We start from the raw sequence: 15,162 nt of genomic DNA on the forward strand, positions 1-15,162 counted from the left end.
ATGATCTTGGCAAACTCCTCTACGATGTGGTTAACTGACAAGTTTGTACTGACAATGTAAATGTAAGTTTAGGCTACCAATTCCCTCTTGCCTGCACATCTGGATGAGGCTGTAACTACAGAGCTATTCCACTAGATGTCGCACTCAGTCAGGCTTACGTCACAGGCTGGGTAGTTCATTACTAAAATAATTTAAAAAATAAAGGAAATAAATGGCAGGGTGGTGCAGCGGTTAGCACTGTCGCCTCACAGCAAGAAGGTCGTGGGTTCAAACCCTGGTTGCCCCGGCCTTTCTGTGTGAAGTTTGCATGTTCACCCCGTGTCTGCGTGGGTTCTCTCCGGGTACTCCGGCTTCCTCCCACCATCCAAAAGACATGCAGGCTAGGCTAATTGGTGTCTCCAAAAAAATTGCCGTGGAGGTGAGTGTGAGTGTGAGTGTATGTCTGTCTATGTGTGGCCCTGCGATGGACTGGCGACCTGTCCAGGGTGTCCCCCGCCTTTCGCCCAATGTTAGCTGGGATAGGCTCCCGCGACCCTGTACACAGGATAAGCGGTTGACGATGGATGGATGGAAATAAATGGCAGTTTTATTTTTGCCTTACAATGTCCACTTTCTGACATATAGTATTATTAAGTATAGCCTACTATTTATTACGCTATATTTATTCTGCACTATCATTATTATTGTTGTTGTTGTTTCTTATATGCATAGAACACTAAAAACATGACCCAGGTACGCAGTTTAAAATCTTGCAACTATTAGTTTGTAACAGTGGTTACTATTGCCCCTCCGCCTTCACATTCTGTATGGAGGTCTTATTATTGAGCAAACGCACTGCCTACGTCATAATTTCCGTTTCCGTGTTGAACTAGATTAACCTCTAAGAGGTTTTACGTGCTGTTTGTGTTTTTCCAGTGGCTTCAGCTTGGATAACAAGACTTCGAGATGACGGGATCTCTTCTGTATAAGTAACAGAACATAACCGCGCATGTATTTTATTCGCTGTAAACCAAGATTGCCTGGGTGTGCCAAGCGGTTGACGGAGTGGAGGCGCGTGGTGGTGTTTACAATGGCTGTGCTGTTGCTGTTGCTGTAATGTGTGTGTGATTTAGTGTGATGATGCTCGCTGCTCGGATGTGGTCCGAAATGGAAGATGGTAGTTTTGGGTTCTCAAAGCATCAACAACACATTGGCTGTTGACGATCTCCGACATTTATTGATAACTTTGAGCGGGTCTGAGTTGTGCATGACGACAGCCCTGTAAAATTAATGGCTATGGAGGATAGTGCTGTAGATGTGAGGGAGGAATGGACTTTGCTCCTCTGGACCACGGTTGCTGTTCTAGTCCCGGTGCTCATCACACTGTGGTGCAGTTTCCAGCGTCCCAAACGCAAAGTACAGCTCAAAGATCTGTTTCGTAAGAGCAAACACGGCTGGCACTACACGGACCTGTTCAACAAGCCCACCTACTGCTGCGTGTGCTCTCAGCCCATCCTGCAGGGGGCATTCTGTGACTGCTGTGGCATATGTGCGGATGAGCAGTGCATACATAGAGCAGATCGCACCCTGTCATGTAGGGAGATCATGACCCAGAGCCAGCCAGATGGGGGGTTCTGCCACCGGTGGGTCAGGGGAAATGTGCCCCTCGCCAGCTACTGTGCCGTCTGCAAACAGCAATGTGGGACTCAGCCCAAACTCTGTGACTACAGGTACTCAATAAGATGATTTTTACATCTTTATTGTGTTCGGTACTTACCCTGACAAATTTATAAATGTACAGAAAATAATTTTTATTGTATGAATAATAATATTACTTTACTAATATCATATTTTATCATATTCATATTATATATTAATGTTATTATTTTGGTATCGAAGAAAAGCCCAGATTTCTTTAAATGTACACTTAGTAGCTTTTTGTTTATGTTGCATTTAAATTGATGCATCTTCAAATGTAGTAGTGTGGACCTGGATTGATCTTATATTATTCAAATGGTCATGTGATCCTAACATGGCAACCCCCATGCATGGACCCACTCCATTAAGACTAAAACAGCTTTTATACTGTTCATTCAGTATTCATTTCAGAACAAGCTTTGTGGAGTGGGTTTACATTGTTTGTGGTAATTTCACCATTTATTTGTTGTTATTTCAATCTGTACTATAGGTGTGTGTGGTGTCAGGCCACAGTGCATGATGACTGTCTGTCCAGTCTGAATGAAGGAGATGTGTGTGATCTGGGAGAGTTCTGCTCTGTGATCATACCTCCATACTACCTCTATCAAGTCAACAAGCTCCGCCGCAGACATCCTGAAGAGTACAGCAAGGTGAGGAAAGGACATTCGCAATTGTTACATCTCAAATTAGAAGAAGCATTTTTTCCGAGGTTGGGCTGGATGCAAGATATCATCTGCTGAAAATGAGCATACATTTACGTAACAATCACAGTCAAAAGTTTGGATATACTGAATTTATGTTTCTTGTGATCTGAAAAACTGGAATTAATGCTTGGAATTAATTTATTTACAAAACTAATCTTTACAAAACTAAAATAAAAAAAAAATGGATAGGTGACCACTGATAGTAACAGAAAAACAGCCAACAAGTATCCAGCATACATTACATGGGAAATCCTTCAAAACTATTTAAATATTATTCCCTGTGGATACATTCATATTTATGCATTTGGAAGACCCTTTGATCCAAAGCGACTTACAGTGCATTCAGGAAATACATTTGAGCAGTTTGTGTTTATCCTGTGAATGTAACCCATGACCTTGATGTTGCTAGTACCATGTTCCCATCAGTTGGGCTACAGGAACCCATTAGATTACATTATGAAACTGTTGTGAGAATGCCAAGAGTGTTCAGAGTTGTTATCAGGGCAAACAGTGGCTACCTGTACTTTACAGAATCTTTACTTTACTTTACTATTTTTATTATTATTGGTCATTACACAATTCCAAAACTTCCTCTTGTATTATTTTTATTTTTGATGACTTTACTATTATTCTAATAAAGAATGAGTGGATGAAGTTTAGTTTCTTTTATTTGTATAACATTGTTTTTGTAACATCTTTTTTGAATTCCCAGTGTGAATGTCTGATTTTTACACCATACTGTATATAAACTAGACTGTATTTCCAAAAATGTATTGGTTTTATTTAATTATAAATTATTTGCTCCGCAAGTAATGACCCTGACTGCCATACCTGGAGTCTCAAGTTCGAATCCAGGGCATGCTGAGTGAATACAGTCAGGCTTTAAGCAACCAATTGGCCCGGTTGCTGGGGTGGGTAGAGTCACGTTGCGTTAACCTCATCGTGGTCGCTATAATGTGTTTCTCGCTCACGGTGGGGCTCGTGGTGAGTTGTGCATGGATGCCGTGGAGACTAGCGTTAAGCCTCCACACGTGCTAGGTCTCCGAGGTAACGCGCTCAACAAGCTATGTGATAAGATGCACGGATTGACAGTCTTAGACGTGGAGGCAACTGAGATTCGTCCTCCACCACCCGGATGGAGGCGTGTCACTACACCATAACGAGGAATTTGAGAGCATTGGGAATTGTGCTTGCCAAATTGGGGAGAAAATCTTCCTTTTATCAACTCAGTTACTCAGCATTAGTTGTGAAATAAACCAATCAATGTGTAGTCCACAAAATGTATTTCAATAAACCTAGTTTGACTGTTTAATTCTTAATGTGTGTGTGTGTATGTAGCTTGCTGCAATGTGTGGGAGTGGCTGGACTCCAGTTCTGGTCTTGGCAAACACTCGAAGTGGCAACAACATGGGGGAGGTTCTTCTGGGAGAGTTTCGTACCCTCCTCAACCCTGTACAGGTATCAGTCAAATCTGTTCTCACATACACAGATTCAGCACTGCTGAGCCTGTCGCGCTCTGTTTACATACAGCCTCGCTTTATTTTGGCAGACATCTTTGCCACTATTCCCAAACTTTGTTTTAATGGTTTAAAGTCATGAAAAGCAGCCAATTAAATTTTTCTTTTCAGGTATTTGATCTCTCTGAACTGCCCCCTTCTAAAGCCCTTCAGCTGTGTACTCTTCTGCCCCCCGGCAGCGTGCGTGTTCTGGTGTGTGGGGGAGATGGCACTGTGGGGTGGGTTCTGGATGCCATCGACACCATGAGGCTGAAGGTGAGAGCTGTAGAAGCAGAAGAGTTGAGTTTACTAAAATGCGTTAAATAGAATTAGGCACATTAGATTCAGTAGTTGTAAGTAACCCACAATGCTTTAGTTATAGAGTTGAAAAATTTGCATTCTCCAAGTGCCAAATGCAAGTAAAAAAAGTACATTATTTAGGAAATAAAGCAGATTTATTGGCCACTTGGATGGTAACTTTTTTCAGATCTAAAATGGATATTTTAAATGTCAATGTATGAAGGTTAGTCTGACCCTCGCTATTATGTGATATTAGAGAAGTGAGTAAATCAATTCAAAGAGATATTCAAGTGATTGTTTCTCTCGTGCTCTATCTAGGGACAAGATCAGTTTATCCCTCTTGTGACCATCCTGCCACTGGGCACAGGCAATGACTTATCAAACTCTCTGGGATGGGGAGCAGGTTATGCTGGAGAGATATCTGTAGAGCAGGTGCTCAGGAACGTTTTAGAGGCTGGGGTGGTCAAGATGGACAGGTAAGACTCTACCTGTGCTTTAAAGTCTTGTATTGAGAGGCATGGATTTTATCATTCCTCAGTTTGTTGTCTGCTGTGAATATTTCAGGTGGAAAGTTCAGGTAGCCTCCAAAGGACACTACTTTCGTAAGCCAAAGGTCAGTACAAACCATATGTAAATAACTAGCAGAGGGATTATACCTCAGGCCAGGAAGCAAATGGAATTAATATAATTTTATTTAGTATTTGATTAATTTGACGCAGTAGAAATCAGATGAAATATGCTCAGCATTTATTAAAGGTGCACTCAGTAATAATTTCCCCATTAAAAAAGGTTTACTCATAAAGAAATTAATTGTTAATTTGAAACATATGTATAAAATCATGACTACTCACATGAGATGAGGACTCCATTCATATCAGTAACCTTATAAAAGCAGTTTTATTCTACATGGGAGTGGGACAACCTCATGGGGGCTGCCATTTTAGAATCACATGACCAGCTGTATACTACTCATTTAATCTCAGTCTTGTAACTGGACACGTTCATTCTTAGATTAAATGAATCATGGCTTATTGTGAATATTGTATTTCTACAATTGCATCTGCAACTGAAAACTATTGATTTTTAATGAGGCTTACATCCACACCACTAGGTGTCACTGTAATCCAAGATGACATGAGCAAAAAGTTACTGAGTGCACCTTTAAATTAGTCATAGGCTGCGTTCCATTTCAAATTTGTATCTCCTTCCCTCGCGAACTTCAATCCGTCTAATGGTCTCGGATGTACGTCACTGCTTACTAGCAGAAGACGTGCAATTGGTTTAACTGGAACACCCTTAACCCTTGATCACTTGGAGTATGTTGAAGGCTGATGTCAGTTTGTGGAATTATTTAGGGATGTTTGGACCTGAGAAAACAATGCTTTCGGAGATTGATTTCAGAGGCTTATGTATATATATTGTATGTTTATTTTTTTTTCTCATTATAATGAATTGTTAGAAAGGATTAATCAAGATTTACAAAATTACAATTTTAACACAACATTTAACACATATTGTGCCTGTCACAATATATTTTTCATTTTAATGGTCATTTGAAGACCATTTTATACCACTGATATAATTCTAATATAATAGCAAAATAATGCAAGAACACCCATTCAAAGATCATTGAACTTGAATTTCTTAAAAATATTCAGACATTGGAATTGGAAGTCAGGAAGGCCCCTCTCCATTTTTTTTCCCAGCTCTGAAAACTGGATGGGATGGTAATGTTTTAGATGAGCTTTTACGTATTGCCACTTTTCGTTGCCACTGTTTTTAAACAAAGTCTACATAATGTCTTGTTCACGTTAATGGGCTGATTGGAAAGCGACTTAGAATCCAAGTCCATTCAGACTTATTCTTCCAAACTTTCTGGCTGTAATTATGCAGTCATCATGAAAAACACCTATTAAAACACCTACTAGCCTCGAGTAATGCGTTATCTTCACCTGTCGCGGTGTGTGTGTGTGTGTGTGTGTGTGTGTGTGGAGCAGCCTGTGTCCCTCCTCTGACACAGAGAGCAGATTAGAGGACAGAAGCAGCGCGACTGGCTAAAATGTTGGTGACATTCATTCTTATGTAAACAAACATGCATGTAAACACAATGGGCAATATGGAGGTCAGCAAAAATTTTCGAGTTCTTGTCCATATATCGTACAATAATGATTGATTACGTATTTATCGTGACAGACCTAATAACAATGAACACATAGGCTATTACTGTGTGATAAACAGTAGCTACAAGTATTATGCTGTTAAATTTCAATATAACTTTTCTAAACTGCATAATTTACCTAACTTCACTTCCATCATACATTGGAGTTGTGTGGGGGTGGGGTTTATGAAGTGCATTCTGCTGTCACATCACAGACAAGTTGCATTGTGGGATGTGGAGCTGCCTGAACCGTACATCAGAGTATGCTCACTCCCTCTGTCAAAATCGAGGGTTTGAGGGTCTGTCAACAGAAACTTCTATCACTCACATAACGAAGTGGAACGGACTTCCAAAATAGCAGCGGGTACTCACTTGAGGGAAAGTGCTTAGGGGAGTTTGCGAGTGGATGTTAAAAGTGAAGTGGAATGCAGCCATAATATTCTGAATAGTTTAGTGGAAAAGAAAAGATGCTGATTTTAGCTCAATTTTGTTTTGTCACCAGGTGTTGTGCATGAATAATTATTTCTCTGTGGGTCCTGATGCTCTTATGGCACTGAACTTCCACACACACAGAGAGAAAACGCCCTCCTTTTTCTCTAGCCGGATCATCAACAAGGTCTGAAGCCTCACCATCTTTTCATTTCACAGGAAAATTCAGCCCAAATAAGTACATGTAAGATTGTTCCAACATTATGATCATTGTTAGCTCAAACTGCATATTTAAGTTAAAAACACCATTGTGTGTTATAGAAACCACATTTCTAAGAGCCCTGGGTAGCTCAGCAAGTAAACGCTGACAACCATACCTGGAGTCGCAAGTTTGAATCCAGTGCATGCTGAGTGACTCCAGTCAGGCTTCCTAAGCAACCAATTGGCCAGTTGCTGGGGAGGGTAGAGTCATGTTGGGGTAACCTCCATGTGGTCGCTTTAATGTGGTTCTCACTCTCGGTGGGGCGCGTGGTGACTTGTGTGTGGATGCCGCGGAGAATAGCGTAAAGCCTCCACACGCGCTAGGTCTCCGTGGTAATGCGCTCAACAAGCCATGTCATAAGATGCGTGGATTGACGGTCTTAGACATGGAGGCAACTGAGATTCGTCCTCCACCACCCGGATTGAGATGAGTCACTACGCCACCACGAGGACTTGGAGCGCATTGGGGATTGGGCATTCCAAATTGGGGAGAAAAGGGGAAAACAATTTTGAATTTCTATAAGCAGAAATGAAAAGCCTCTTATCATTTACTCACCCTCATGTCATCCCAGATGTGTATGACTTTCTTTCTTCAGCAGAACACAAACAAAGATTTTTAGAAGAATATTTCAGCTCTGTTGGTCCATACTTTGCAAGTGAAAGTTCTCCAAAAAATCACAGTAGCTCCAAAAATCACAAACGTAATCTGTATGACTCCAGTGTTTAAATCCATATCTTAAGAAACAATATAATAGGTGTGGGTGGGAAACAGAACAATATTTATGTCCTTTGGTTTTTACTCTAAATCTCCACTTTAACTTTCACTTTCAGATGTAAAAGTAAAAGTGGAGATTTAGAGTAAAAAAGGATCTGTTTCTCACCCACACCTATTATATCGCTACTGAAGATATAGATTTATCCACTGGAGTCATTTGGATTACTTTTATGTTTCCTTTGTGGTTTTTGGAGCTACAGAGCTTTGTTTGTGTTCTGCTTAAGAAAGAGACTCATACACATCTGGGATGGCATGAGAGTGAGTAAATGAGAGAATTACAATTTTTGGGTGAACTATCCCTTTAAAATGAGAAGTTAAAATACTCTTGAGGTGGTATAAAAAGTTAATTGTCTTGATTCCGAGAAAAACAATATGTTTTAGCAGTTTAATTATACATCCATGTAATATAAACATATAATGTAATACATGTGGATGTCAAATTATGTTGGGGTTCTGATTAATTTACTGCTGTCCATCCCTGCATGCATATATTGCTAAAAACAGAAGTGTTTTGTAAATGTATGACTGATAGTGATGACAGTGGTCTTTTCTCACAGGCAGTGTACTTCCTCTATGGTACTAAAGATTGCTTAGTGCAAGAATGTAAAGATCTGGATAAGGTTATTGAGGTAAAGATTCTAACTTCTTCTCTAAAATGTATTTGAAAAGTAAACACTTCTCTATTTATTTCCAGTATGTTTTACCATTTATATAATTAGTGCATTCTCTTGAAGACATGAACTTCCTGCTTCATTACTGTGGTGCTGTAATGAACACTCATACTGTATTGCTATTTTCTGCTGAGACCAGATTTCTTTCTTTAATAATGTCTATGGTGAATGGTTCATCAGCTATGAAGGTAAATCAATCAAAGGTGCATTTTTTGTGCGTGTGGCTATTTTGAGTGCTTTGAGCTGTACTTTTATGAACTGTACTGCGTGAATACAGTTCTATTGATCAGTAATGTTTAATTTTTGACTGAGTTAAATACACTTGATGCGGGATGGGCTAATCAAGACACACACACACAGTTGCAGATCCCCCATATGTGCCTCCTGACAGAACTCCTTGTCTATGAAACGTATTTCTTGTCCTAAATTTTTTTTATTCTGCTGACCCCATTGAAAAGGTTTTTAATAAATCAATTTAGAATCAGTTTTAGAGTTTTTTATTCCAAATGGATCTTAAACGGCTTATATGTTTTTTTAAAGTTGTTTTACCTATTGTTATATTTTAACCTTGCCATGAAAATAACCATAGAAGCTGGCATGACATTAAATAAACAAAAGCAAAACATGCTTAATTTTATGTCTTTAGCTGGAGCTGGATGGAGAGCGAGTGACTTTGCCCAGTCTGGAGGGGATAATTGTGTGCAACATTGGCTACTGGGGGGGTGGCTGTAGACTGTGGGAGGGAATGGGAGATGAGCCCTATCCTCCAACACGGTGAGTATTTAAACATCACTGTCGACTTTAAAGACTTTTTATAGCTTTTTGTGATCATGGATTGCCATCCTGAAAATTATCTTTTGTAGAACAGAATCACTGTGAAATGACGACTGAAATTACTGCCAGTTGACTCATTTTCTTTGTATCTTCTGTCGTCAGTGTGGATGATGGTTTATTAGAGGTGGTGGGTGTGTATGGCTCATTCCACTGTGCACAGATCCAGGTGAAACTGGCCAATCCTGTGAGGCTGGGACAGGCACACACAGTTCGGGTGAGAACCAAGCCTATGTTCTTTACTCATACTGCTTTAATACTATATGTGTAGGTCAATTAAAATATGTCTCCATAATTTTGATCATTTAATTATTAGTTAAAGCCGACATCATACCAGCTGATATCTCCAGCAATTTTTTGGTGTGGCCGATTGGTGAGAGACAGAGCAGAAAAGGATCCAACATGACAGAAATGATTTTTCTGTTGCCAGGAGATGGGCTCTTGTGTTCTCTTCAAGTGACTAGTGAGCTTCTTTTACTAAAGAACTGACACAACGTCAAGCTGATCTGAACGTTTTCATCGCTCTCAGCTGCATATCATTAATTTTATTTAATTTAATTGATCAATTGTCACACATTATACATACATTTCTGCATATACATGGTGAAATTATTTATTTTTCACATATCTAAGCTAAGCTAAGCTGGGGTCAGAGCGCAGGGTCAGCCATGATACGGCGCCCCTGGAGCAGATAGGTTCAAGGGCCTTGCTCAAGGGCCCAACGGTGGTGTTGGGGCTTGAACCCCTGACCTTCTGATCACCCAGAGCCTTAACCGCTGAGCCACCACTGCTGATTGTAATCCATAGTGATTCTGTCATCACGCATTTTTCAACACTAAAATTACAAATTATATCAGACAGTGGAGGCACAACAGTCTGTTTTATTGAACGTAATTTCTTTACTTACTGAAAGCTGCATATGGACATACCCGTTCTATGGCAAGCCTCAATGGGAAAATCACTCTATCCACAGTTTTTCTGAGCAACCACTGGGTGGCGCCATGATGATTCTAGTTGCCTGTTTTCTGTTTCTGGTCTCAAGACGCAATGTAAAAAATTAACAAACTGAGCGATCCAGAAGGAGAACAATAACCATTTATGTTAATAAAAAATGGTCATCTCGACTCTGTGAAATATCGACACTATACAGCCACATGTTGTTTTGACAATTTTTAAAAATTTAATACTTTAAACATTACATTAGCCACTGAGAATATACACCGATGCGAGTGAAAACACTGGAGACTGGAAATTGAAAACAGACGAAGCGTGGAACACTTCTGCCTTAAGGAAAAAGGTGGATTACAATTGCTTATGCTCACACGGTACTCCTGTAGTTATTTCGGCGAGCTCCACATGACAGGGAAATAGAGAGAGAGAGTTGCAGTGAGTTGGTATGTCTGCCACCCCTCCACCATTTTGTTTCGGTAAGTATGTCATAGATCCGACTGAAGATAGCGAGATCTCAGCTTCTGCCAAAATTGAGTAGTTTTGAGTCGAGTCAAGTCAAGTCAAGTCAAGTCAAGTGGTTTTTATTGTCGTTTCAACCATATACAGTTAGTACAGTACACAGCAAAACGAGACAACGTTCCTCCAGGACCATGGTGCTACATAAAAACAACATAGGACCACATGAGACTACACAACGAAATAAAATACCTATATAAACTACCTATATATACCTATATAAAGTGCACGTGCAAACGTGCAAAAAGTACAGGACAGTACAACAAATTACTGACAATGAACAGGACAATAAACAGTGCAGCGCCGACCAGTACTCAGTAGTGCAAAAAGATGACAGTTTCTAAAAATGTAAACATAACATACTATGAGATAATGTTCTATGCACATAGCAGTTATTGAGGTAGCAGACAGTTATAAAGTGACAGTTATTAAAGTGCAACTCAGGACACGTGTGTGTCAAACCAGTCTCTGAGTATTGAGAAGTCTGATGGCTTGGGGAAGAAGCTGTTACACAGTCTGGCCGTGAGGGCCCGAATGCTTCGGTACCTCTTGCCAGACGGGAGGAGGGTAAAGAGTTTGTGTGAGGGGTGTGTGGGGTCGAGTCCACAATGCTGGTTGCTTCTATGGATACAGTGTTTTTTGTAAATGTCTTTGATGGAGGGAAGAGAGACCCCAATGATCTTCTCAGCTGTCCTCACTATCCTCTGCAGGGCTTTGCGGTCCGAAACGGGGCAAGTCCCAAACCAGGCAGTGATGCAGCTGCTCAGGATGCTCTCAATAGTCCCTCTATAGAATGTAGTGAGGATGGGGGTTGGGAGATGTGCTTTCCTCAGCCTTCGAAGAAAGTAGAGACGCTGCTGGGCTTTCTTGGTGATAGAGCTGGTGTTGAGGGACCAGGTGAGGTTCTCCGCCAGGTGAACACCAAGGAATTTGGTGCTCTTGACGATCTCCACAGAGGAGCCGTTGATGTTCAGCGGAGTGTGTTCACCTTGTGCTCTCCTAAAGTCAACAACCATCTCTTTTGTTTTGTCAACATTCAGGGACAGGTTGTTGGCTCTACACCAGTTCGTCAGCCGCTGCACCTCCTCTCTGTATGCTGACTCGTTGTTCTTGCTGATGAGACCCACCACGGTCGTGTCATCGGCGAACTTGATGATGTGATTCGAGCTGTGCATTGCTGCACAGTCGTGAGTCAGCAGAGTGAACAGCAGTGGACTAAGCACACAGCCCTGGGGGGCCCCAGTGCTCAGTGTGGTGGTGGTGGTGGTGGAGATGCTGTTCCCGATCCGGACTGACTGAGGTCTCCCAGTCAGGAAGTCCAGGATCTAGTTGCAGAGGGAGGTGTCCAGGCCCAGCAGGTTCAGCTTTCCAATCAGGTGCTGGGGAATGATTGTGTTGAATGCTGAGCTGAAATCTATGAACAGCATTCGAACGTATGAGTCCTTATTGTCTAGGTGGGTGAGGGCCAGATGGAGGGTTGTGGTGATTGCATCGTCCGTTGAACGGTTTGAACGATACGCAAACTGCAGTGGGTCTAGTGAGGGGGCAGCTGGGTCTTAATCTGCCTCATGACGAGCCTCTCGAAGCACTTCATGATGATGGGTGTAAGTGCGACGGGACGGTAGTCGTTGAGGCAGGACACTGAAGACTTCTTTGGCATGGGGATGATGGTGGTGGCCTTGAAGCACGTTGGAACAACGGCGCTGCTCAGAGAGATGTTGAAGATGTCGGTAAGAACATCTGCTAGCTGGTCTGCACATCCTCTGAGCACTCTGCCAGGAATGTTGTCTGGTCCAGCAGCCTTCCGAGGGGTTGACTCTACGTAGAGTTTTCCTCACATCTGCCGTGGTAAGACAGAGCACCTGGTCGTTAGGAGGAGGGGTGGACTTCCTCGCCATCACGTCGTTCTGCACTTCAAACCGAGCGTAGAAGTCGTTCAGCGCATCTGGAAGGGAGGCATCTTTGTCACAGGCAACTGATGTTGTCCTGTAGTTGGTGATGGCCTGGATGCCCTGCCACATGCGCCGCGTGTCACTGCTGTCCTGGAAGTGACTGTGGATTCTCTGGGCGTGCTGCGCTTTGCCTCTCTGATTGCCCGTGACAGTTTGGCCCTAGCTGTTCTTAGGGCTGCCTTATCGCCTGCTCTGAAGGCGGAGTCTCGGGACCTCAGCAGCGTGCGCACCTCCGCAGTCATCCACGGCTTCTGGTTGGGCGTGTGGTGATGGTCTTGGAGAAAGTGACATCATCAATGCACTTGCTGATGTAGCTGGTCACTGATGCTGTGTATTCCTCCAAGTTGGTAGAATCGCCATATGTTGCAGCCTCCTGAACATGTGCCAGTCAGTACACTCAAAACAGTCCTGAAGAGCAGAGATGGCTCCTGCTGGCCAGGTTTTCACCTGCTTCTGGAGCGGTTTTGTGCGTCTGACGAGCGGTCTGTATGCTGGAATTAACATAACAGAGATGTGGTCTGAGTAGCCGAGGTGGGGCGGGGCTCCGCCCGTGCACGCCTGGGATGTTTGTGTAAACAAGATCAAGCTGCGTCAGCCCTCTCGTTGCAAAGTCCACATACTGATGGAATTTAGGGAGCACTGTCTTGAGATTTGCATGGTTGAAATCTCCGGCGACAATAAACAGTCCGTCGGGGTGAGCGTTCTGCAGTTCAGCTCATAGCCCCATACAGTTCACAGAGCTTCCTTAGCGTTAGCGCTGGGGAATGTAAACTCGGTTATGCAAACAGTGGTGAATTCCGTGGTAGATAAAAAGGTCTGCATCTAACAGTCACAAGCTCCAACAGTGATGAACAGTAACTAGAGACTAGCATAGAGTTCTTGCACCATTCCGTGTTGATGTAAACATACAAGCCACCACCGTGAGTCTTACCGCGAGAGAGCTGTATTTCTGTCGCACGAAACGAGGCGAGCCCGTCTAGCTGAATGGCGGCATCCGAACTCTGTCGCTGAGCCACGTCTCCGTGAAAACAAAGACGCAGCAGTCTCTAAACTCACGCTGCGTAGCCTGCTGGAGTCAGATATAGTCCAGTTTATTGTCCAGGGAGCAAACATTTGAGAGCAGGATAGACGGGAGAGCCGGCCGGCTAGGGTTTGTTTTTAGCCTAGCATGGACCCCGCCCTCTTTCCGCGCTTCCGCTTTCGCACACCGCTTACGACGTCCTCTCCCCGGCCACCGGCATCAGGCGACGCCGAGGCTGGAGGCCTGGTCTCCGCAGCAAGCCGAGTACGCGTAGCGCCTCCTGCAGGTCATCATGCAGCTTGGTTTTTGCATGAGTCTTATATTTGAGTAGTGTCTGGCGATGGTAGACACGAACACTGGTTGCTCCGATGTCCATGTGTTGCAAAAGTCAGGCTTTTTTAACAAAAATAGCACCATTGTGGATCCGGAGTGGCCGCTGCGTGCTACCGCGCCGCCATCTTGGATCAAGCCGACGCAGCCGACGCAAGCCGACGCAAGCCGCGCAAGTCTGCGTTTGATTAGATAGTCCCAAGTCAAACTTGGATTTATTTCTCAGAAATTGACATTATTTCTATAAAACAACCTGAATCTACACGGATTTTGCATTTAAGTAGTATTTCTTTAAAGTACTCCTGAAAAAACTAAAAACAAATTTAAATGTTTAATGACCTGGATGTTGCTTCCATTCAGATCCAATGTCCATAGTACTGGACCTCAGTGAACTTTTTTGACTGATTATCATTTTATGGCTGCATTTGGAGTAGAAATAAAGTATGGTCATATTTATACATAATTCCGATCTGAAAGGGTTTACCAATATGAAATCTTCTACCTGACCTGAACTCAGATTTTCATGTATAGCTACTCTGGATTTGGCCTTGAAATAAAAATTGAAATAATAAGTAAATATTTTATTTTAATGTGTGCAAACACAGACTCAGTTTTAAGTCAGAGCTGTGAGAATCTGTGTGTCTGGCTCTGCTCACTCATAAAGTGAAGCAATTTTTAATTAGTGTTGGGTTCGACCTTAAAAACTGACAGAATTGGCTGGGTCACAGAGCCTCATTATGGGCTTAATAACATGTACAGACCTCTAGGCTTCTAACATCAACACTATCCACCAATAAATGGCAGAAAGTTGCAAACCCTGTCTGATTGACCTTTTTCTTTATTGTGGTAGCTGGTGTTGAAGAGCTCCAGGATGCCAATGCAGGTAGATGGAGAGCCATGGGCACAGGGTCCATGCACCATCACCATTACCCATAAGACCCAAGCCCTCATGCTGTACCACAGTGCAGAACACACAGATGACGACGACTCCAGCACCTCAGAGGCCGAAGAGCCCTCAGCCGATCACATTAACACAGATAGTAACACCCACAAAACAGTAACGGAGTCTCAGTAAGCTGTAATTTCTCTG

General features: G+C 42.6%; 1 protein-coding gene across 2 annotated transcripts; it reads left to right on the top strand.

Moving 5' to 3' along the window:
- Positions 1 to 121: 121 nt before the first annotated feature.
- Positions 122 to 15,161, top strand: dgke (diacylglycerol kinase, epsilon). Of its 2 annotated transcripts, XM_052140513.1 has the most exons (12): positions 122 to 418; positions 916 to 1,709; positions 2,168 to 2,327; positions 3,720 to 3,839; positions 4,010 to 4,153; positions 4,496 to 4,653; positions 4,742 to 4,790; positions 6,838 to 6,951; positions 8,358 to 8,429; positions 9,118 to 9,245; positions 9,408 to 9,519; positions 14,923 to 15,161. In XM_052140513.1, the coding sequence occupies exons 2-12, from the start codon at positions 1,270 to 1,272 to the stop codon at positions 15,145 to 15,147; spliced, it is 1,722 nt and encodes a 573-aa protein (XP_051996473.1). In that variant the 5' UTR covers positions 122 to 418; positions 916 to 1,269; the 3' UTR covers positions 15,148 to 15,161. The 2 variants fall into 2 exon arrangements, with proteins under 2 accessions (XP_051996473.1, XP_051996471.1); XM_052140511.1 differs by lacking the exon at positions 122 to 418 and having other exon boundaries at positions 875 to 1,709.
- Position 15,162: the final 1 nt, after the last annotated feature.

The sequence above is a fragment of the Xyrauchen texanus genome, chromosome 13 (genome assembly GCF_025860055.1).
Source record: "Xyrauchen texanus isolate HMW12.3.18 chromosome 13, RBS_HiC_50CHRs, whole genome shotgun sequence".
In the NCBI taxonomy this organism is placed as follows: Eukaryota; Metazoa; Chordata; class Actinopteri; order Cypriniformes; family Catostomidae; genus Xyrauchen; species Xyrauchen texanus.

What these genes read in the sequence shown, in the direction of transcription:
- dgke (XM_052140513.1), top strand. Translation starts at nt 1,270, where the DNA reads ATGGCTATGGAGGATAGTGCTGTAGATGTGAGGGAGGAATGGACTTTG. An exon ending in CCCTCCTCAACCCTGTACAG is followed by an intron (nt 3,840 to 4,009) that starts GTATCAGTCAAA and finishes TTTTCTTTTCAG; the next exon opens with GTATTTGATCTCTCTGAACT. An exon ending in TCGACACCATGAGGCTGAAG is followed by an intron (nt 4,154 to 4,495) that starts GTGAGAGCTGTA and finishes TGCTCTATCTAG; the next exon opens with GGACAAGATCAGTTTATCCC.